Genomic DNA, 24,572 nt, shown 5'->3' with positions numbered 1-24,572 from the left:
TAAGTACCAGAGAGGCAGACCCAGAACATTGTGATTTCATATATCTCACTGGAGTTCTCATGAGTTAAGAATATATTGGAAAAACAAGTGTCTGGGTCAGAAATAACAACAACAAAAAAAAAAGAACAAGGCATTTAATTTGTGCAAACAGGATTAGTTTAATTTGTGCAAACAGGATTAGTCTTATGTTTTAGAGAAGGAAAGCAACCATCTTCAGTGGGAAAACACCATTCCTAAAGGGAACAGGGGTACAGTAGAGGGAAATGAAATACTAATTTTATCCTAATGTCCCTGCAAAAAAGGTTGTCATAGCAAAAAAATTTGATTCAAAACATGGAATATTCAAAAGCTGACCAATATTAATCTTCTAAAGGCCTGAAGTAACAAGAGATTTCATAAGTCAACCGCTACTATTAGAAAATCTGGTGAGGATGATTCTCCATGTGAAACAGATGTGAAGGCTCGAGGAGTGAATCTTCCCAGGAGGCAGGTCTCACCAGCATAAGTTATCCCAGCACAAGAGGCAATGGCAGTAGCCCTTTAGGCATGAGAGTGAAAATGCTGGCTCACAAGACATATGAAGGCTCTACCAGAGGACAGTTCACATCTTCAGGGCAGCACTGGGGTGCCAGAAATGCAGGGATCAAAGGGGAAATGGAAATTAAGAGGTCTTGAAGATAATAAATGGAAAAGGAAAGCATACCAAATAAGACTTGCCTAAAATTATCACCACTGCCAATGTCTAAACTTTGCAAAAGGGGTGCAATGTCTCAAATGCCACTAAAAGAGAAAAAAACGTGCATAGGTAGCTTTTTATCCAAATATGACATTAACTTCTTAATAGGAGATCCCTCCCAGTCAAGTTTAAATGGAAAGTCAACTTGGCCACAGACTGCCTGGCATCTTAAAGGTGCTGGGGACTTTGGTAAATCATTTCAGTTGAGTGGTGGAGTTGAAAGCCCAATTGGATTAGGTTCAGGAGAAAATAAGAGGTAGAATAGTAAAGGCAAACTTTCTATATGTGTCCCAATATTAATTTTCTTCTAGTAGGAAGGAAAGCAGAGTATTTTGTCACATGTATAGATGAGTTAGTAAATTTGGTGATGAAAAGATGAGGCAATGGAAAAGATGAGGTACTTTTATGAAATTACACCTATTTATTCAATAAAATATGAAACAAGGCAAGAGCTGAAGAGTAAAGAGTGAGGCTGTTGGGAAGAAAGAAAAAGATATGCAATAGCTATTTCCAAGAGTGGGAAGGTAAACATACTCTGGAAGTTTAGTAAGACTGTCAAATAATATTGAGTATCCGTTGATTCTGTATAGTCATATAATGAAGAAAGAACAATCACACTGGCTGGGTAATTTTCTTCTCAAAGGGCTAACCTTCTTGGATACAAGCACAGAGGTGGCAGTCTGAATGCTGGACCAGAGTCAGGAGCAGAAAGAGAGAGGCTAAAGAAAATTAAGAGTGTGTATGACAGATATAAATCTCACCAAAACCTAAGAAAATAAAGTCTTCTTCCTCATTTATATCTACATGCTTAAGGTTCATAACATAGTCATGACTTTAAAGAAAACTTACATACGAATGTTTTAAATTTCAAGAAAACCAGGCCGGGTGCGGTGGCTCATGCCTGTAATCCCAACACTTTGGGAGGCCGAGGCAGGTGGATCACCTGGGGTCAGAAGTTCAAGACCAGCCTAGCTAACATGGTGAAACCCTGTCTCTACTAAAAATACAAAAATTAGCTGGGCAGGGTAGCATGCCTGTGGTCCCAGCTACTCGGGAGGTTGAGGCAGGAGAATCGTTCAAACCTGGGAGGCAGAGATTGCAGTGAGCCGAGATCGCGCCACTGCACTCCAGCCTGGGCAACAAAAGCGAAAACTCCACCTCAAAAAAAAAAAGGAAAATCAGAAATGAATGAATAGACTGTAATTCAGTGAACTACAATGTACTCAAGAAAATCTTAGACTGAGATCACAGACATGCTAGAATTTTACAATGGACTGGTATTAGAATTTTGCGGTACAATGCACACATACACATTATTACAAAGATATCCTTACCTTGGTATTTCCCAAGAAATCTCTGTACTCTCTTAATATTTTTTGGTTTCTAAATAGCCCTGTAAGAATAACAAAATAAATTCAGGTCACAGATATTCTTACTAGTCACAGTTTAGATTAACATGATATTCTCTTTAGGACTATGTTAAATATGCTCTACAAGCTAAGAGCAAAAATATTAAGTTATAAAAAATTTGGATTTCTAACCTGATTTAAAAATGGGGAGAGGATTTAAATAGACATTTCTCCAAAGGTTATATAGAAACCACCAACAAGCATATGGAAAGATGCTCAACATCACTAATCATCAGAGAAAGACATATGAAAACCACAATGAGATATCACCTCACATCCATTAGGATGGCTACTATTAAAAAAACAAGAAACAGAAAATAACAAGTATTGGCAACGTGTCAAAACTGGAACCTTTGGGCACTGATGGCAGGAATGTAAAATGGTGCAATTGCTATGGAAAAAAATATGAAGGTTCCTAAAAAAAATTTTAACACAGAATTACCATATAATCCAGCAATCCTACTTCTGGACATATGTCCAAAAGAATAGAAAGTTGGGGCCTCAAAAAGCTATGAACATGCTATGAACATGCTCATGTTCATAGCAGCAATAGTCACAACAGTCAAGAGGTGAAGCAATCCAAATGTCCACGGATGGATGAATGAATGGATAAACAAAACGTGGTATAAACATATGATGATGGAGTATTATTTAGCCTTGAAAAAGGAAGGAAATCCTGTCACATGCAACAACGTGGATAAATCTTGAGGACACTATGCTAAGTGAAATAAGCCCATCTCAAAAGGACAAACACTGTATGATTCTACTTATATGAGGTATCTAAAGTATTCAAGTTAATAGAAACAAAAAGCAGAATGGTGGTTGCCAGGGACCGGGGGGAGGCAGGGAAATGGGAGGTAGTTATTTAATGGGTATAGTGCTTCAGTTTTGCAATATGAAAAATCTCTGAAGATCTGTTTCACAACAATGTGAATACACATACACACTTATGAACTGTACCTTTACAAATGGTTAAGAGGGTAAATTTTGGGCTATGTGTTTTTTACCACAATAAAAAAGGAGGCAGGAGAATCTGGATTTGCAATGAGATAAAGGCAGTTTGGAAAGATTCTTTTCTCAATATTACCTTTAAAAAAGTTAATTAAGCCTGATATAAAAACAAAAGTCCTTCATTTTTACCTCAAAGTTGAAAAATATAAGAGAGAGTGTTTTTCTATTACTGTGTTTTCTCAAATTTTTGTATTATAAAAAAATCCTTTAACTTTTATTTACAAGGCTACTCATGGTATCATTTTAACAGCAAAAGATGAGAAACGTCCTATGGGGGAATGACTGAATAAATTATGGTATATCAAAAAATAGAGTATTACAATATAAAGAAATGTCTTTATTTACTGCTATGGCATAGTCCTCAGGACAGAGTTAAGTAAAATAAGCAGGAGCAGCTCGGCGTGGTGGCTCATGCCTGTAATCCCAGCACTTTGGGAGGCCAAGGCAGGCGGATCACAAGGTCAGGAGATCGAGACCATCCTGGCTAACATGGTGAAACACCGTCTCTACTAAAAATACAAAAAATTAGACAGGCATGGTGGCATGCGCCTGTAGTCCCAGCTACTTGGGAGGCTGAGGCAGGAGAATTGCTTGAACCCGGGAGGTGGAGGCTGCAGTGAGCCGAGATCGCACCACTGCACTCCAGCCTGGGCCACAGAGCAAGACTCCATCTCAAAAAAAAAAGCAAGAGCAGAAAGTATGTATAGTATGCCTTATTTATGAAGGGTATGGAGTTTAATACAAATGTGTATGTTTATTTTCTTTTTAAATATTATTTTTATTTTTAAATTTTGGGTAGGGAAAAGGGTGTCGCTAATGTTGCCCAGGCTGGTCTCAAAAACTCCTGGTCTGAAGTGATCCTCCGACTTCAGCCTCCCAATGTCCTGGGATTATAGGCATGAGTCATGGAGCCTGGCTTTATTTTCTTATATTTTAAGTACTAAAAAAAACACCAAAAACTAATTTTTAAAACAGTTACTTATGCAAGAGAGAGGACTTAGAATGGAAAGGACAGAGATGGAAGCTAGCGTTCTCTGAAATTTCTGTAGGTTTGACTAAGAAATCATGTAAATTTTTAGGCAATTATAAAATAAAAACAAACTTATTTTTAAAAATCAGAAGCAAAATGAAACAAATGAGCCTAACTGTATATCTACTGATGGTATTTCTATATAGAAAAATTTTAAGTGACTTTATATAACACAGAAATTGAAGTATGCATCTCTAGTGGGATATATATACTAAAGATACAAAGAAAAGCAAAGAAATCTAAAATTACATTGCTAGTATTAATACTGTTATTTGAAACTACACTTTATTCTCTATGTGTGTAGAGACATAGAATAAATCATGTAATTACTTTAACTTGATTTTATTTTCCAGTAAAAGTGGCTCATTTTAGAAATAGTTGATTACCACCCCAGGATAGGAAATGTACAAGATGAGTCTGAAACATATTATTCCTGAAAGTAAGGACGCCATGATACTAGAGTTATGACAAAGGGACTTAGGAGCTAACTGAGGCGCTTCCATTGATCAACATCAGGACAGTTTGACCACTGCTACTTTGTTCTATTCCTTGCATGTTTTCTTCTCCCTCTTCTCTCTTCCTATCCCCCTGCTCCCCTCTTGGTAATGAACTCCTGTACTCTCAAGAAACTCTCTCCATCCCTTTTCTTCCTGGGTTATTGACCATAATTGTCTCACAATTTCCACTTTGAAATTTTGCCAACTCATCTGAAGAAGGAAATATTGTCATTTCTAAGCCTTGGCCCCGTGCAGAACTGAGATAATCAAATAGTTTAGAGTCCTCCTAAATATTTATACTCCAAGGCTTCTCGTTTCATATCCTTCCAGTTTCATAACTTCTTATCAGGTTACTAGTAACAAAAATAAAATAAAATGGGGTGGAAACCTAATGAAACCATTGAAATAGGGTTGGCAAACTTTTTTTCCAAGAGGACTACTGACATGGTTTGGACCTGCGTCCCCATCCAAATCTCACGTCAAATTGAAATCCAATTGTTGGAGGGGGAGCCTGGTCGGGGGATAACTGGGTCATGGGGGTGAATTCTCATGAATGATTTAGCAATATCCCTCTTGGTACTGTCCTCATGACAGGTGAGTTCATTGTCATGAGATCTGGTCATTTAAAACTGTGAAGCACTCCCCCATCCCTCTCTTGCTCCTGCTATGTAAGATACCTGTTCCCTCTTTGCCTTCCACCAAGATTGGAAGCTTCCTGAGGCTCCCCAGAAGCTTCTATGCTTCCTGTACAGCCTGCAGAACTCTGAGCTAATTAAACCTCTTTTCTTTATAACCAGTCTCAGGTATTTCTTTATACCAATGCAAGAACTGACTAACACAGCTAGGTAGCAAATATTTTATGCTTTGGAGGCCAAGAGATAATATAAAGGATATGATAAAGGTATAATAAGAAATAACTACAAATTTCCATGAAATTTTTTGACAAAATTGAAAATATAATAAAAATATGTGAATGCAATTCTTTGTAACACAGGTCTACTAATCAGAAGAACAGAATACTTTTTGGGGAGATGATAGGATAAAATATTTCACTTAATTGGAATTCAGTTAGTATTCCTTATCATCAAAATTAATTGCAAATATTCATCTATTGATGATGATCTGATATTTTACTATTTCATCTTGAAAATCTTATAGGTAAGCACTGCCAAATACTGATATAAATCTATAAACGTGATTTTAAATAACTATATTCATAGCTTTGAAAGCATTTATAGAATTATATGAAATTCTTGTTGATATTTGCCTTTTAGCATCTTGTTACATTAAGGACTAATCAATTCCAATTGAAGTTAGGAGAAAGCTGCTAAACTGCACAATTCAATGGATTTTGAAACATGCAAATTTCCTCTGCACTTGCATGGAAATCTGAAAAACATTTCTGGTTGGGCTTGGAAAATATATCTGCTGCAGATGTCTTCTGCTGTTTTTTTAATGTGTTCATTCTTTTATTGTCCATTGTTTTAACCTGACTGAATACATGATCCACAAGAGCACTGTACTCCGGGCAATTATTAGAACATGGATTTTGCATGGTAGAAAACATTTAACACCAGTCTATGGGGTGCTGCACTGCTTTCTATGAAGTTTAAAATAAAGATTTATTTTCAAACAAGTGACTCTGGTTTATTTCATACATGACATTTTTTTTGCAGAAAAAAATAAAACTGTACAACTGCATAAATATAAAATTCTTCCACCATGAAAATGGTTAAAACATTCATAAAGACACACCATCAGCATGTGATGCCTCCAGAAAGGAAAAAAGGAAAGTAAAATAAAATGTACAAAGCAAATTAATTAGGCCTGTTACTAGCCAAAGTGATGGGCAAATTCAGATCTCAGACAAAGCTTTAAAACATACTAGAGGACAAAGGAAGAGATGTCAAGACAGCATTCAAAACAAGCACAACACAACTCATCACCTTTTTGTGTTTTTCTGTAGCATCACTTAAAATTTAAAGGGCAGTTCCCTCATGACAAACCCCCGTCCGAGTCCCAGGAGAAAAAATAATAATAAAGTAAGACCTAACGCCACAGGAAAAGACTACGGAGCATGTTAAAAATGCTCATTGGGTAGGTTTCAAGATGGCCCAATAGCAACAACTCCAGTCTGCAGCTCCCAGTGTGAGTGACACAGAAGACGGGTGATTTCTGCATTTCCAACTGAGGTACCTGGTTCATCTCACTGGGGCTTCTCAGACAGTGGGTGCAGCCCACGGACCAGGGTGGGGCATCGCCTTACCTGGGAAGCACAAGGGGTCTGGGAATTCCCTTTCCTAGCAAAGGGAAGCCGTGATGGATGGTGCCTGGAAAATCAGGACACTCTCACCCTAATACTGTGCTTTTCCAACAGCCTTAGCAAACAGAACACCAGGAGATTATATCCCACCCCTGGCTCGGAGGGTCCCATACCCACAGAGCCTGACTCACTGCTAGCACAGCAATCTGAGATAAAACTGCAAGGTGGCGAGGCTGAGGGAGGGGCATTGCTCCACCATTGCTGAGGCTTGAGTAGGTAAACAAAGCTGCCAGGAAGCTTGAACTGGGTGGAGCCCACCCCAGCTCAGGGAGGCCTGCCTACCTCTGTAGACTCCACTTTTGGGGGCAGAGCATAGCTGAACAAAAGGCAGCAGAAACTTCTGCAGACTTAAATGTCCCTGTGGGACAGCTTTGAAGAGAGTAGTGGTTCTCCCAGCACGCAGCTGGAGATCTGAGAGCAGAGAAAATGCCTCCTCAAGAGGGTCCCTGACCCCCTAGCAGCCTAACCAGGAGACACCTCCCAGTAGGGGCCAACTGACACCTCATACAGCCAAGTGCCCCTCTGAAACGAAGTTTCTAGAGGAAGGATCAGGCAGCAACATCTGCCGATCTGCAATATTTGCTATTCTGCAGCCTCCACTAGTGATACCCAGGCAAACAGGGTCTGGAGTGGACCTCCAGCAAAATCCAACAGACCTGCAGCTAAGTGTCCTGTTAGAAGGAAAACTAACAAACAGAAAGGATATCCACACCAAAACCCCATCTGTACGTCACCATCATCAAAGACCAAAGGCTGATAAAACCACAAAGATGGGGAAAAACCAGAGCAGAAAAGCTGAAAATTCTAACAATCAGAGTGCCTCTTCTCCTCCAAAGGAACACAGCTCCTCGCCAGCAACGGAACAAAGCTGGATGGAGAATGATTTTAACAAGTTGAGAGAAGGAGGCTTCAGATGGTTAATAACCATCTGAATAGAAGTAGTAACAAACTTCTCCAAGCTAAAGGAGGATGTTTGAACCCATCACAAAGAAGCTAAAAACCTTGAAAAAGTATTAGACAAATGGTTAACTGTAATAAACAGTGTAGAGAAGTCCTTAAATGACCTGATGGAGCTGAAAATCATAGCACGAGAATTATGTGACACATGCACAAGCTTCAGCAGCTAATTTAATCAAGTGGAAGAAAGGGTATCAGTGATTGAAGATCAAATGAATGAAATGAAGTGAAAAGACAAGCTGAGAGAAAAAAAGAGTAAAAAGAAATGACCAAAGCCTCCAAGAAATACGGGACTATGTGAAAAGACCAAATCTACGTCTGATTGGTGTACCTGAAAGTGATGAGGAGAATGGAACCAAGCTGGAAAACACTCTTCAGGATATTACCCAGGAGAACTTCCCCAACCTAGCAAGGCAGGTCAACATTCAAATTCAGGAAATACAGAGAACACCACAAAGATACTCCTTGAGAAGAGCAACTCCAAGACACATAATTGTCAGATTCACCAAAGCTGAAATGAAGGAAAAAATGTTAAGGGCAGTCAGAGAGAAAGGTCAGGTTATCCACAAAGGGAAGCCCATTGGACTAACATCAGATCTCTCAGCAGAAACTCTACAAAGTCAGAAAAGAATGAGGGCTAATATTCAATATTCTTAAAGAAAAGAATTTTCAATCCAGAATTTCATATCCAGACAAAATGAGCTTCATAAATGAAGGCGAAATAAAATCCTTTACGGACAAACAAATGCTCAGAGATTCTGTCATCACCAGGCCTACCTTACAAAAGCTCCTGAAGGAAGTACTAAACATGGAAAGAACAACTAGTACCAGCCACTGCAAAAACATGCCAAACTGTAAAGACCATCAATACTAGGAAGAAACTGCATCAAATAATGAGCAAAATAACTAGCTAACATCATAATGACAGGATCTAATTCACACATGACAATATTAACCTTAAATGTAAATGGGCTAAATTAAATAATTGGGCTCCAATTAAAAGACACAGACTGGCAAACTGGATAAAGAGTCAAGACCCATCAGTGTGCTGTATTCAGGAGACCCATCTCACGTGCAGAGACACACATAGGCTCAAAATAAAGGGATGGAGGAAGATCTACCAAGCAAATGGAAAACAAAAAAAAGCAGGGGTTGCAATCCTACTCTCTGATAAAACAGACTTTAAACCAACAAAGATCAAAGCAGACAAAGAAGGCCATTATATAATGGTAAAAGGATCAACGCAACAAGAAGAGCTAACTATCCTACATATATATGCACCCAATACAGGAGCACCCAGATTCATAAAGCAAGTCCTTAGAGACCTACAAAGAGACTAGACTCCCACACAATAATAATAGGAGACTTTAGCACCCCACTGTCAACATTAGGCAGATCAAAGAGACAGAAAGTTAACAAGGATATCCAGGAATTGAACTCAGCTCTGCACCAAGTGGACCTAATAGACATCTACAGAACTCTCCACCCCAAATCAACAGAATATATATTCTTCTCAGCACCACATCACACTTATTCAAAAACTGACCACATAGCTGAAGTAAAGCACTCCTCAGCAAATGTAAAAGAACAGAAATTATAACAAACTGTCTCTCAGACTCCAGTGCAATCAAACTAGAACTCAGGATTAAGAAACTCAATCAAAATCACTCAACTACATGGAAACCGAATAACCTGCTCCTGAATGATTACTGGGTACATAACGAAATGAAGGCAGAAATAAAGATGTTCTTTGAAACCAATGAGAACAAAGATACAGAATCTCTGGGACACATTGAAAGCAGTGTGTAGAGGGAAATTTATAGCACTAAATGCCCACAAGAGAAAGCAGGAAAGATCTAAAATGGACACCCTAACATCACAATTAAAAGAACTAGAGAAGCAAGAGCAAACACATTCAAAAGATAGCAGAAGACAAGAAATAACTAAGGTCAGAGCAGAACTGAAGGAGATAGAGACACAAAAAACCCTTCAAAAAATCAATGAATCCAGGAGCTGTTTTTTGAAAACATCAGCAAAATGGATAGACCGCTAGCAAGACTAATAAAGAAGAAAAGACAGAAGAATCAAATAGATGCAATAAAAAATGATAAAGGGGATATCACCACTGATCCCACAGAAATACAAACTACCATCAGAGAATACTATAAACACCTTTATGCAAATAAACTAGAAAATCTAGAAGAAATGGATAAATTCCTGGACACTTACACTCTCCCAAGACTAAACCAAGAAGAAGTTGAATCCCTGAATAGACCAATAACAGGCTCTGAAATTGAGGCAATAATTAATAGCCTACCAACCAAAAACAGTCCAGGACCCCATGGATTCACAGTCGAATTCTACCAGAGGTACGAAGAGAAGCTGGTACCATTCCTTTTGAAACTATTCCAATCAATAGGAAAAGAGGGAATCCTCCCTAATTCATTTTCTGAGGCCAACATCATCCTGATACCAAAGCCTGGCAGAGACACAACAAAAAAAGAGAATTCTAGACCAATATCCCTGATGAACGTCGTTGCAAAAATCCTCAATAAAATACTGGCAAACCGAATCCAGCAGCACATCAAAAAGCTTATCCACCATGATTAAGTTGGCTTCATCCCTGGGATGCGAGGCTGGTTCAACATAAGCAAATCATTAAATGTAATCCATCATATAAACAGAACCAAAGACAAAAACCACATCATTATCTCAACAGATGCAGAAAACGCCTTCGATAAAATCTGACAGCCCTTCATGCTAAAAACTCTCAATAAACTAGGTATTGATGGGATGTATCTAAAAATAATAAGAGCTATTTATGACAAACCCACAGCCAATCATACTGAATGGGCAAAAACTGGAAGCACTCCCTTTAAAAACTGGCAGAAGACAGGGATGCCCTCTCTTACCACTCCTATTCAACATAGTGTTGAAAGTTCAAGCCAGGGCAATCAGGCAAGAGAAAGAAATAAAGGGTATTCAATTAGGAAAAGAGGAAATCAAATTGTCCCTGTTTGCAGGTGACATGATTCTATATTCAGAAAACACCATCGTCTCAGCCCAAAATCTCCTTAAGCTAATAAGCAACTTCAGCAAAGTCTCAGGATAGAAAAATCAATGTGCAAAACTCACAAGCATTCCTATATACCAATAACAGACAGACAGCCAAATCATGAGTGAACTCCCATTTACAATTGCTTCAAAGAGAATAAAATACCTAGGAATCTAACTTACAAGGGATGTGAAGGACCTCTTCAAGGAGAACTAAAAAACACTGTTCAACAAGATAAAAGAGGACACAAACAAGTGGAAGAACATTCCATGCTCATGGATAGGAAGAATCAATATTGTGAAAATGGCCATACTGCCCAAGTTAATTTATAGATTCACTGCCATCCCCATCAAACTACCAATGACTTTCTTCACAGAATTGGAAAAAACTACTTTAAGTTCATATGGGAACAAAAAACAGCCCGCATTGCCAAGACAATCCTAAGTCAAAAGAACAAAGCTAGAGGCATCCCCCTACCTGAATTCAAACTAACTACAAGGCTACAGTAACCAAAACAGCATGGTACTGGTACCAAAACAGAGAGATAGACCAATGGAACAGAACAGAGCCCTCAGAAATAATACCACACATCTACAACCATCTGATCTTTGACAAACCTGACAAACACAAGAAATGGGGAAAGGATTCCCTATTTAATAAATGGTGCCGGGAAAACTGGCTAGCCATATGTAGAAAGCTGACACTGGATCCCTTCCTTACACCTTATACAAAAATCAATTCAAGATGGATTAGAGACTTAAATGTTAGCCCTAAAACCATAAAAACCCTAGAAGAAACCTAGGCAATATGATTCAGGACATAGGCATGGGCAAGGACTTCATGACTAAAACACCAAAAGCAATGGGAACAAAAGCCAGAATTGACAAATGGGATCTAATTAAACTAAACAGCTTCTGCACAGCAAAAGAAACTGCCATCAGAGTGAACAGGCAACCTGCAGAATGGGAGAAAACTTTTGCAATCTACCTATTCTACCCATCTGACAAAGGGCTAATATCCAGAACCTACAAAGAACTCAAACAAATCTACAGGAAAAAAATCAAACAACCCCATCAAAAGTGGGCAAAGGATATGAACAGATTATTCTCAAAAGAAGACATTTATGCAGCCAACGTACACATGAAAACATGCTTATCATCACTGGCCATCAGAGAAATACAAATCAAAACCACAATGAGAGATACCATCTCACACCAGTTAGAATGGCGATCATTAAAAAGTCAGGAAACAGCAGATGCTGGAGAGGATGTGGAGAAATAGGAACACTTTTATACTGTTGGTGGGACTGGAAACTAGTTCAACCATTGTGGAAGACAGTGTGGTGATTCCTCAAGGATCTAGAACTAGAAATACCATTTGACCCAGCCATCCCATTACTGGACATATACCCAAAGGATTATAAATCATGCTTCTATAAAGACACATGCACAAGTATGTTTGTTGCAGCACTATTCACTATAGCAAAGACTTGGAACCAACCCACATGTCCATCAATGATAGACTGGATTAAGAATATGTGGCACATATACACCATGGAATACTATGTAGCCATAAAAAAGGATGAGTTCATGTCCTTTGTAGGGACATGGATGAAACTAGAAACCATCATTCTCAGCAAACTATCGCAAGGACAGAAAACCAAATACCACATGTTCTCACTCATAGGTAGGAACTCAACAATGAGAACACTTGGACACAGGAAGGGGAACATGACACACCGGGGCCTGTCGTGGGGTGGGAGGAGGGGGAAGGGATGGCATTGGGGGATATACCTAATGTAAATGATGAGTTGACGGTTGCAGCACAACAGCATGGCACATGTATACATATGTAACAAACCTGCACATTGTGCACATGTACCCTAGAACGTTAAGTATAATTAAAAAAAAGAGTGATAACCATAATAGATTAAAACACATTGATGTATTTTTTAAAAATGCTCAATGATGGGCCATTATCTTTGAAAGAGCAAAAATAAATAAATAAATAAACCATGCCAGTTTTATTCCCATTGAATATTTATACCTTGGACAGCAAACCCTGCTCACATAAATTACAAAACAGATACGATAAAACATGGGTTGAAAAACAACCAGAGGCCGGGCGCGGTGGCTCAAGCCTGTAATCCCAGCACTTTGGGAGGCCGAGACGGGCGGATCACGAAGTCAGGAGATCGAGACCATCCTGGCTAACATGGTGAAACCCCGTCTCTACTAAAAAAAAATACAAAAAACTAGCCGGGCGAGGTGGCAGGCGCCTGTAGTCCCAGCCACTCGGGAGGCTGAGGCAGGAGAATGGTGTAAACCCAGGAGGCGGAGCTTGCAGTGAGCTGAGGTCCGGCCACTGCACTCCAGCCTGGGCGACAGAGCGAGACTCCGTCTCAAAAAAAAAAAAAAAAAAAAAAAGAAAACAACCAGAGTGTGCACCTATAGTACTGTACACTAAATAAAATATAGGAGGCAATACTTAGAGGCCAGAAACACTCCTTACAAGTCACTTATGAAATCATAATTTACAGTAAAAATTAGCACATCCCAAGGCTCAATTTTTCTTGTCACTTACAGTAGAATATTTTGTTGCTATTGCTACACTTTAGTTTACATTAACTACATTCTAACCAATAAATGCAGAAAGCAAGTGTAAAGCACATAGATTATGCTTTAAGTGTAGGTCCCATACGTATGACAGTTTGTTCAAGACTAACAGATTTTTGCATCTTTTTTTAAACTTATTAAATGGCTAGTGGGAAAGATTCATGCTTGTGATCAGCTCTTAACTTCAATTTTTACATCAAGGGATCCCTGAAAACCATCTTTCTCACTGTGCCCAATGTTCTCACCATACGCTTTACACTCTATGCAAATTTCAGTGTCCATGGTAAGGTTGGTGAACTGTACAGCAAGGAAGGGATGCAGGTATTTGGGCTGCAGGAGTTTGCCATAGCAGAGATAATTCTGCAGAGGAAAACCAAGGTAGGTGCCCAGTCCAAAATACTCCACATTTCCATCTTTATCCTTATCTTCATCTCACTAGCCAGTGCACTGAACAGGAAAGACATACTCATTATACTTCATCACTGGGTAAGTCTCCAAGAACTCACTCTCAGGAGGCTTAGGTTTGAAGCCTAGAACTTGCTTGAGCTTTATAATAACACACAGTTTTGTAGCCATAAGTTTCGTCATTTCATCCAGAGCAATTTCCCAGTCACTCAAGCTTGAATCTGCAGAACTTTCGCTCACCTCATTCATGATTAAAGTCTCCTTCTTCACTGGGCACATTGTCACAATCTTCAAAAATCATGTCATCCTTCTGGGCTGAATCTTTGCACTTTTCCAGGAACCTAACTACGTTCAGCACATACGCCTCACAGTGCTTGCGATCATTAGGATGAAAGGCAGTTTCAGTCTTCTGGATCTGAGATATCTGTGTTAATCCTGGTGGGGTCCTGATATGTGGTCCTGATATGTGGGCTTAAGTTCACTGATGGTGAGCAGCACCACTTGGATGATTCCGATGAAGATGCCATCCAGGCAGCCATAACATATTATGTAGAACAGAAGGATCTTAAACCAACTGCCACCGGTCCTGCCCCAAAACTCCTTCTTCTCTGAGTTCCAGATGAATTACTTCCAACTGCCCTCCTCCTTGGCTTTCCTACAGGTCATGGCAACGGTGGGTCAGCAGCTGCCGCAGTCGGAAGGGCAGGTGGCTTCGGGACGCACCCTGGCGCTCTCTGACGCGTTGCTCATTGTCTCTGGCCTGGCTCTCCGCAGACAGGACACGCCACTGCCACTGCGGATCTGAGTGCTTCTGTTAAACTTCTAACAGCATGGGAAGTACATAAAGCTGACTGACATTTAATTCAAACAATGAATCTACTGTTGAAATGACTTTACAGCAGAGTAAGTTTTGTATTTAAACACTGCTTTCCCCTGTAATTTTACATTGAATGCATTAAGAAATATAAGGTCTGCAGCAAAAGCTAATTTTCTAAGCCATTCAGTGTTTGATAATAGTGGTTGACAGGTAGGTCTTCTTATTCAGAAAAATTTCAGTTTTGAATTTTTCAATCCTGAGCTCAAAAAATGGCAGTAAAACTGCTAAACCATTGAAATGCAGTGTAGATGGACAAGTCAGGATAATCAGCTTCTATTTCTTTCAGTGGTTAAGTCCACAAGTTCAAAGGTGATACTACTGGTTCAATAGCAAACAAGAGATTTAAGTATTTTCCACAAAGTTCCTACTCATGACAAATATTTTCTGCGAAGCATCTACCGATGAAAAGGCTTTAAACATCTTATGTTTTCACAAGCTTTATAAATTTGTCCAACTAAGGCTTTTTCTGCTCCACACATATTTTTACCACCACCATCTAGGTAAGACATCTTAGCAGATTCCACATCAGGTTTACTGAATTAGTATTTTCACATCTTCTTTGAAAATATTCTTGTGTCACTGGGCGCAGTGGCTCACACCTGTAATCCCAGCACTTTGAGAGGACAAGGTGGGAGGATCATAAGGTCAGGAGATTGAGACCATCCTGACTAACATGGTGAAACTCCGTCTCTACTAAAAATACAAAAAAAAAAATTAGCTGGGCATGGTGGCACACACCTGTAATCCCAGCTACTCCTGAGGCAGGAGAATCACTTGAACCCAGGAGGCGGAGGTTGCAGTGAGCTGAGATAATGCCACTGCACTCCAGCCTGGCGACACAGCAAGACTCCGTCTCAAAAACAAAACAAACAAACAAACAAACAAAATTCTTGCCTGTGGTTGTTCCACACAGACTATTCACAAAGGGTAATTCTTCAGTCTCTTCAAACTCAGCACTCACTCCTCAAATAGTATTGGTACATAGGTCAACTTATCAAGAGCCAAGGAATATCATTCAAAATCATTTGCCTTGCTTTCTAATTGACTACTGATGTCTGTCCCCAGTGTCCTCAACTCTTGAAGCAACTAGTCTTGTCTAAAGACTACTGTCCTGGATATATTTCTTCAGCTGCTCAAATTAAACAGGACTTAATTTACTTGTCATTAGAAAACTACTTTCTTTGCTTGACTAATAAGCCACTCAGAAATCACAACTTTGGTTGCAGCCTCATTTTCATTTTCTATTTTTGTGAACAAATTCTGCTGTAATAGATTCCATCTTAAATTTTCTAGTTTTTCTGACTATTACACTCCTGTGAATTAGGAATACTATCATGATTGATTAATCTAGTAATGTCAACATATATTATATTCTTTTAACTCAGCTATGGTGTCACTGCATAGTAGGCACAGTACTTTGCCATCTAATTCAATAAAAAATAATCCATGCTCAACTGTGACTTAAAAGCACAACACTAGATGTCTACTTTTCTTACTCACCAGATAGGTATGCACTCATACATAAAAAAAAAAAGAGGTCATGTACAAGGATACCTATGACATTTGAAATAACTATTGAATTATAACTGTTACTGAATTATAGTATACTGAGCAGCAGTGCAAAGTGACAGGAGCACCACACGTGGTCTCTGTTGGAGCTACTCAACTCTGCTGTTGATATGCAAAGGCAGCCATAGACAATATGTAAATAAAAGATCATGGCTACATCCCAATAAAATTTTATTTGTGGACTCTGAAATTTAAATTTCATTTAATTTTCATCTGTCACAAAATATTGTTATTATTTTGCTTTTTTCTCAGTCATTAAAATATGAAAACCACTCTTGGCTTATAAACTATACATAAACAGGCGGTGGACCAGATTTGTTCCATGGGCCATAGTTTGTCAACTCTGGCTACTGAAGACAGATTCCATAACACCAGCAAAAGTTATTTATTAAGAGCCAGGGACATAGGTTGTTGTAAGCTATCTAGGAAGCCATCCTCTACTAAAATTGATTACACTAAAATCCAAAACTATAAACAAAAAAACCCCACAGAGTTGACAGGCAATTTTAGAATTAGACTTGCTAGGAATAAACAATGTGTGGACACTGACCCTGATGTAGAATGCCGAAGGAAACCTTATGCTCTCTTTGGTTAAAGGGCCTTAGGTTAAAAATAGGGTGGTAAGAAAGATTAAAATGAACTGGCAGGCAGTTCATGTTGGAAAAACTAAATTGCAATGCACTGTCAAGAAACCAAAAGAGAAGGTGAAAAAAAGAAAGGAACAAACTTAGGGCTTTCAACAGCCATGCAAGGCAAACTTTATTAACTTCTCAAACCCTAGGCAAGTGCAGTCCCTTTCTAATACTAATAAAAATCAATGTCGTTGATAAGAAGTATGAACACTAAAAAATAAATTGTTCTATCAAATCAGAAAAGGGAATAGCAGCAATCATACTGTTCTGAGAAACCCTCACGATGCTCAATAAAATCTGTTAGTCATTTAACAGATAAAGTTGGCCTGATTATCAAAGAAAAATATGTATACATTTTTCATAAATACTAGCACATAGATCTCTACTTTAATTCTCACACATTACCATATACAAGTGCCTAATAGTAAAAGAACTATGTAACTGCACTGGCAATATCTAATTCCCCAATGGAATATGCCCTATCTGATTGTATCCCATATTAGCACCTGTATTACCTATAAAGAAACTCAATGGAAACCATTAACTGAATAGTATATCAGAATTTCCAGGACTACCTGTCCCTGGTATGTATTTCTTCCATTGAAAGTAAATACTCCACTTCTGTAAATTTAAGTGCAGCTCTCTTTAGCATATCTGTGGATAAAGATAGTCAGCTAAGCATGGTGGCACACACCTGTAGTCCTGGCTACTCAGGACGCTGAGGCAGGATGATCACTTGAGCCCAGGAGTTCAAGGCTATAATTCACTATGATTGCACCTGAGAATAGCCACTGTATTCCAGCCTGGGCAACACAGTGAGACCCCATCTCTTAAAAAAAAAAAAAAAAAGATAATCAACAACTTTTTCTGACACCAAAAATCCTTTGATACTAGGATTCACTGTCTCCTTCAAACTTTTGAAAATGCCAAACCAATGATTTTTAAAACTTGGATTTTACAAGGAAAACTACACTTATTCAACATCTAGATGATTTAATGTTATATATTCCAGGTCACAAGAATCTCAAATATACTCCTTATTCCTCCTGACTAGATTAGCTGAAAGGAGACACGCCATTTTCAATTTTGCCAAGAAAGGAATCATCAACAGAAGGTCAATCACTTTCTTTGTCAAAATTAAAGCTATTTGAGAACATCCTAGATCTTCAACCAAAGGGCAAATGAGAGGATTATTAAGACTGACAGCTTACTACCGGCAATGGATAGTTAACTTTTCTAAAACAGTTCAACCAACACCATCACATGAACTAACTAAAACAGACATCCTGACCTTTTAATATATACTGGAATATTTATAAATAAAATGATACAATGTCTGGACCTGGTTTCAAAGTAATCCAGTAGAATGAAGGTTAGTGAGAGGGATATACATTAAACAAGGCTGGCCATGTGTTGATAGCTGTAAAGCCAGATGATGGGCATTAAAAGGTTATTATACTTTTCTCTGCGCTTCTGAATATGTTTGAAATTCCCCTACTAAAAAGAGGGAAAACCAAATTTCAAGATAGACTGTTAGAAAATACTTAGAACAAATAAAACTAACGTGGTTAGATTTTGGTTAAAATCCACCAAAAACTTATTTAAATCCATTTTAAAAGACACATAATCTAATAGAAAAGTGAACAAAACATATAAAAATTATTACAGAAGAACTAAGAAAAACCAATACACATAGAAGATAATCAACCTCAGTAGCAGTCAGAGATATTCAAAATTAAACGAGGTACCATCTGTTGCCCATCAAATACACAAAAAAGTTAAAATCTTGTTAATATCCAGCATGGGCAAGGATATGAAAAACAGTCACACTCATACACTGTGATTGTAAATGTAAACTGGTACCATATTTCCTTCAGAGAGTAATTATTTAGGATCTATCAAATTTTTAAATACCTATGCCATTTGATCCTAAAATTATACTACTAACACTCAATCCTACGTAAATATTCACAATTATCTAACATGTTAAAAAAATAAGAATATTTATTGATGTCTTCTTTGTAACAGTGAAAAACTGAAGAACATAAATCTTGCTACATCCATACAATGGGGTACTATACAACTGTTGAAAAGAATGAAGTAGATTTCTATATGTAGATATGGAAAACAGTTATGATTACACCAGTATCTATAAAGAGCAAAATGTACAACAATATGTATGGTATCATCCCATTTATGTCTTTGTTGCCCAGGGTGGTCTCAAACTCCTGGGCTCAAGTGATCCTCCCACCTCAGCCTCCTGAGTAGCTGGGATTACAGGCAAGTAGCTGGGACTACAGACATGTGCCACCACACCTGGCTCCTAAGAGTCTTACTTGCATATACATTTCAAACACCAAGTACAGCTTCTTGTTCATAGTGGGTACTGGATAAATACCTGCTGAATTAATTAATGTAGCTGAGTTAATAGACCTTTCTGTAAAAAAGCAATTGCTATGATGTGGCTCTGTGTCCACACCCAAGTCTCATCTGGAATTATAATAGCCATAATCACCACGTACTGAGGACAGGACATGGTGGGAAGTGACTGGATCATGGGGACGGTCTTCCCCATACTGTTCTTGCGATACTTAGTTCTCGAGATGTGATGGTTTTATAAGTGTTTGACGGTTCCTCTTACACATAAGCTGTCTCTCGCCTGACACCATGTTAAGACGTGCCTGCTTCTCCTTGCGCCATGATTGTAAGCTTCCTGAGGCCTCTCCAGTTATGTGGAACTGTGAGTCAGTTAAATCTCCTTTGTTTATAAACTACCCAGTCTTGGGTAGTATCTTTGTAGTAGTGTGAAAACAGACTAATACAGCAATTACTTCCTATTCTATCACTTTTATAACAAGTATAATCTTCAAATCAGATCATAAGTTCTGATAGTTATATGCCTTATAAAAATGATAAACTGTAGCTTCTCTTCCTCTCATCATCTTCAAAAAGCTATATAGGAGAAAACAAAAACACAGTTCCTGTTTTTGTGAAATAATTGAATCCCAAAACGGAAACTAGTACTTGCTGGAAGCAACAGAGCCTAGGCCAACAGGTATGCTAGCACTAGAGAGTTCTTACAGGCACAGTTCTCACCTACAAGTTACTTTTCAATTAACTTGACTTTAAATTGAATATACTTACTTTCTCTGTATTCTATTTCTGCTTCCTTACGCAATTTTTTCTCTCTGGCAAGAGCTTCAGGGCTTCCCCAAACTTCCAAAGATCTGTCATACACACATGGTCACCACAATGAACAATTTTAATGACCTTATTGACATCACATTTAAATCTAAATTCTCTAATGAGAATCTTATAACAAAGCATAAGATGCTTTCAGAGAAACATAAAGAACTTAAGGAACTTTTCCAAATGAAATCTAAAGAATTAGAGTAAATTCAACAGCAAATTTTCTTACACATTATGACATATATTTAGTTAATGAGTACATATTAGTAACTCACAAATATACAAATTTGCAAATACAAAACTATCGTTTTTAAAAAGTCATTTAAAACATTCTGGATCTGTCTAAAATCTATTTTTATTAATCCAAAATTTGGCTTGCACTTTTATTCTGAAAGAACTATGTTCTTACTTTGCCTCCACATCTGATCTCAGGTATACAGTAAAAGACTCAGTATCTTCATGGGGACTTCGTCGTCTGATTTTTCGAAGTTGTTCTAGATCACTAGAGAAAGAAACATGTTGAATTCATTCAGACAAAGTGCATATAGTTTATATACTTAAAGAGGATTACTAAGGGCAGATAAAAGCAACAACACTGATCCCCATCTTAGAGGAATATAGATGTGAATGGCTTTTAAAGATCAGTTTAAAGATGACATTTTGTATACAAAAAATATTCTAGAGACAGTGAAAAAAAGTTACTCTTGATGCTCAGTGTAGACACCACAATATAATATGTAGAGATTCAATTCCCTCACCAATGCTTATATTTTTATCTGCTATGGGCACACCACTGCCATCTCTAATATATGGGAAAAAAGTGAAAAGTTAGGTAATGCATGGGGGCTCATTCCCAGCACTTTGGGAAGCCGAAGCAGGTGGATCACCTGAGGTCAGGAGTTCGAGATCAACCTGCTCAACATGGTGAAACCCCGTCTCCACTAAAAAAAATACAAAAATTAGTTGGGTGTAGTGGTGCCTGCCTGTAGTCCCAGCTACTCAGGAGGCTGAGGCAGGAGAATCGCTTGAATCCAGGAGGCAGAGGTTACAGTGAGCCAAGATCATGCCACTGTACTTCAGCCTGGAGACAAAGCAAGACTCCGTCTCAAAAAGAAAGTGAAAAATAGGCAAGGTGTGGTAGCTCACACCTGTGATCCCAGCACTTTGGGAGGCTGAGGTGGGTGGATCACTTGATGTCAGGAGTTCGAGACTAGCCTGTGCAACCTGCAAAACCCCGTCTCTACAAAAAATACAAAAATTAGCCAGGTGTGGTGGCACACAGCCATAGTCCCAGCTACTCGGGAGGCTGAGGTCAGAGAATCACTGGAGCCTAAGGAGGTAGAGGCTGCAGTGAGCCACGACTGTGCCACTGCACTCCAGCCTGGGCAGCAGAGTGAGACCCTGTCTTAAAAAAAAAAAAAAAAAAAGGCCGGGCGTGGTGGCTCAAGCCTGTAATCCCAGCACTTTGGGAGGCCGAGACGGGCGGATCACGAGGTCAGGAGATCGAGACCATCCTGGCTAACACGGTGAAACCCCGTCTCTACTAAAAATACAAAAAACTAGCCAGGCGAGGTGGCGGCGCCTGTAGTCCCAGCTACTCGGGAGGCTGAGGCAGGAGAATGGCGTGAACCTGGGAGGCAGAGCTTGCAGTGAGCTGAGATTTGGCCACTGCACTCCAGCCTGGGTGACAGAGCGAGACTCCGTTTCAAAAAAAAAAAAAAGAAGAAGAAAGAGCACGGATTAGAATATCATCCCTCTACTTAAGAATTTAAGTTAAAAATTTACAGTCATTATTTGTTTATATGTAGATTAATACTAAGTGGTAATATCTATTCAAAGGTATGAAGTCATAAAGAGTATATGTCAATTACATGTTATTTATTTTCCTTTCCTTTCTTAAATTCTGAAAGGCTTATATATTCATCAAGTCACTGCTAAATAGTCATTCTATATTTAATCATGGATCTTCCTATAGAAATTTTGTAAAAGCAATGAAATAACCTATAAATACAAAGTCTGTGACTATGTCATGTTATCAAGTTCTAGAAATTAAACCTAGATTTAAAAGACATCAATAGCCATCACATGTTAGTAAAAATGTACGGATCAGCTTTCAAAAGATACATATTCTAGTTCTCCCTGTCACTGACTCACTTAAATGAGCTGGGTCAATCACTAACATCTTATATTATGTTCATCCTGGCCTACTAAAGTGGAGACAGCAATGCCTAATCCACTTAATTCACAAAATTTTTGTGAGAACTAAATCAAGATTATAATTGGTTGTTGATGTAATAGTTATAGAGGTTAAAAATTATAGGAACACCTATTTCTTGATATATACCAAAGTGGCTGTGACAATGAGGAAGACTGAAGAAAAGATCATCTGATTTCTTTAACTGGCACACAAAGGAAGGAGAAAAGTTTAAATCTGTGACTAACATAATTTCAATAAATATAAATATGAGAAATTAATAATAACAGATATTGGAAAGTAGTAAAAATAATTTATATTCAACAGAAACCACAGTTGGGAGCATGAATATAAATTTAACTCTAAATTAAGTACTCAACTCTGCTGGCCAAAAAACCAAAAAAGTCAAACATACAAATATGCAAATAATCTTACTGAGAATTCTGTCACATACCAATGACTTAAAATTTAACTCCTATGGAGAGGTTTTGAAGAACTTACCATTGTGGGTTTAAGAAACTAAGAAAGACTAGAATTGCTAATGCTGGGGCAGGATTCAGTTTAGTTTGCTAATAATTTTTAACATTTTTGACTGAATAAAAATATTTCTTCATTTTAAGGAGCCAGTAGCAAATGTTCCATATATGGATGGTAGCAGGTAACACATTCTAATAAAGGAAAAGTTATTTAGATTATTTAGATATGGCACATGGCTACATTTTTTTTTTAATTACCTGGATTTGAGGCAGAACTCATTTATTGCTCTGACTCCAGTGATGAAATTATTCTGAGTGTACTTTGATCCATACTCCCTTTTCTTAAGGACTGCTTTAACTAAACAAAAAAGAGGAAAACATAATAAATATGCACATTGAAAATCACATGTGAAGATGAATATAGGCTGATATTTAAGAGGCTTCACGAAGTAATTTCACAGAAAACTGATCTTTTTCACTGAATGACATCAGAGAAAAAATTACCCAAGTGCAGAATAGGATGAAATTGCATTTGTAGCCATCTAGTTTTTGTCTCTATAGATCATCTATAACTGATGCCAAAATGTCAACCTCTGCCTAATGAACACCTTGAATAGGTATTACTGGTCTGTCTAAATAATATTAGTAAAATTTAAATTGCTTAGAGTCTAAATGAAAATGAACTGAAGTTTCAATAAAAAATTACAGAGTATTGGGAGGCTGAGGCGGGTGGATGACTTGAGATCAGGAGTTTGAGACCAGCCTGGCCAACATGGTGAAACCCCGTCTCTACTAAAAAAATACAAAAATTGGCCAGGTGTGGTGGTAGGTGCCTGTAATCCCAGCTTCTCAGGAGGCTGAGGTATGAGAATCACTTGAACCTGGAAGGCAGAGGTGGCAGTGAAACAGATCATGCCACTGTACTCCAGCCTGGGCTACAAAGTCAGACTCTGTCCAAAAAAAAAAAAAAAATTACAGAGTAGTTGAGTGCTTTTCAAATTGTGAGGTGAAATCAGCATTTCATACAAAGCAGAACTATAAAGTAATTAAAGACTACTATATATAAGTACTTTTTTGTGAAAACCTTTGTTTCATTTACATATACTAATTTACATGTATACTAGTTGCTAATTAGTATTTCTTATGTGGGTTGCAGTCATAAAAGTTTAAAGTCACTAGACCATTTCACATAATGTAATACAACTAAAGAAAAGGATGGAATAATTTCATCAGTTAAAAATTACAAAAAAATTCATTACAGATTGTAAGTTAAATATTGCCTTCTAATACATTGTTTTCTATTGTCAAGTATCAAACTGCTCATAAAAAGGCCAGCGACACCAACACCAATACCAGTTTGGCATCAATTATAGTCTGTGAGTTAAAAATTACAGAACATTGGTCTATGTTAATAAATCATTATAAGGTGAGACTTTTGGTCAAATGATACAGATAAATAAGCAAATACCTTAAGCGCAAGAGCAAAATAACAAACTCATGTGTTCTATTTCAAATTGTCACCTATTCACTTCATGTTCTGTTCTCACATTTATTATTTCACAATTTTCTGTTCTACTTCCAAGTTGAAAGAGCAAAT

The 24,572-nt window shown here is 38.0% G+C and overlaps 1 protein-coding gene and 1 pseudogene across 2 annotated transcripts in view; both read right to left on the bottom strand.

Moving 5' to 3' along the window:
• The window catches only part of SLC30A9 (solute carrier family 30 member 9), a 106,871-nt gene that overhangs the window by 52,041 nt on the left and 30,258 nt on the right, over window positions 1-24,572 (bottom strand). For both annotated transcript variants that reach the window (XM_033214100.1, XM_033214102.1), the window contains exons 4-7: window positions 23,234-23,333; window positions 20,715-20,807; window positions 20,261-20,343; window positions 2,071-2,129 (exon numbers count right to left, since the gene is read on the bottom strand). In XM_033214100.1, the coding sequence (XP_033069991.1) occupies window positions 2,071-2,129; window positions 20,261-20,343; window positions 20,715-20,807; window positions 23,234-23,333 (335 nt within the window). The remainder of the gene's footprint in view (window positions 1-2,070; window positions 2,130-20,260; window positions 20,344-20,714; window positions 20,808-23,233; window positions 23,334-24,572) is intronic.
• On the bottom strand, window positions 13,765-15,534 carry LOC117085322 (annotated as a pseudogene).

This window comes from Trachypithecus francoisi, unplaced genomic scaffold (genome assembly GCF_009764315.1).
Source record: "Trachypithecus francoisi isolate TF-2019V2 unplaced genomic scaffold, Tfra_2.0 Lachesis_group1, whole genome shotgun sequence".
Taxonomy (NCBI): Eukaryota; Metazoa; Chordata; class Mammalia; order Primates; family Cercopithecidae; genus Trachypithecus; species Trachypithecus francoisi.
The sequence above is the reverse complement of the archived record's forward strand: the minus strand, read 5'-3'. Positions and strand labels throughout refer to the sequence as shown.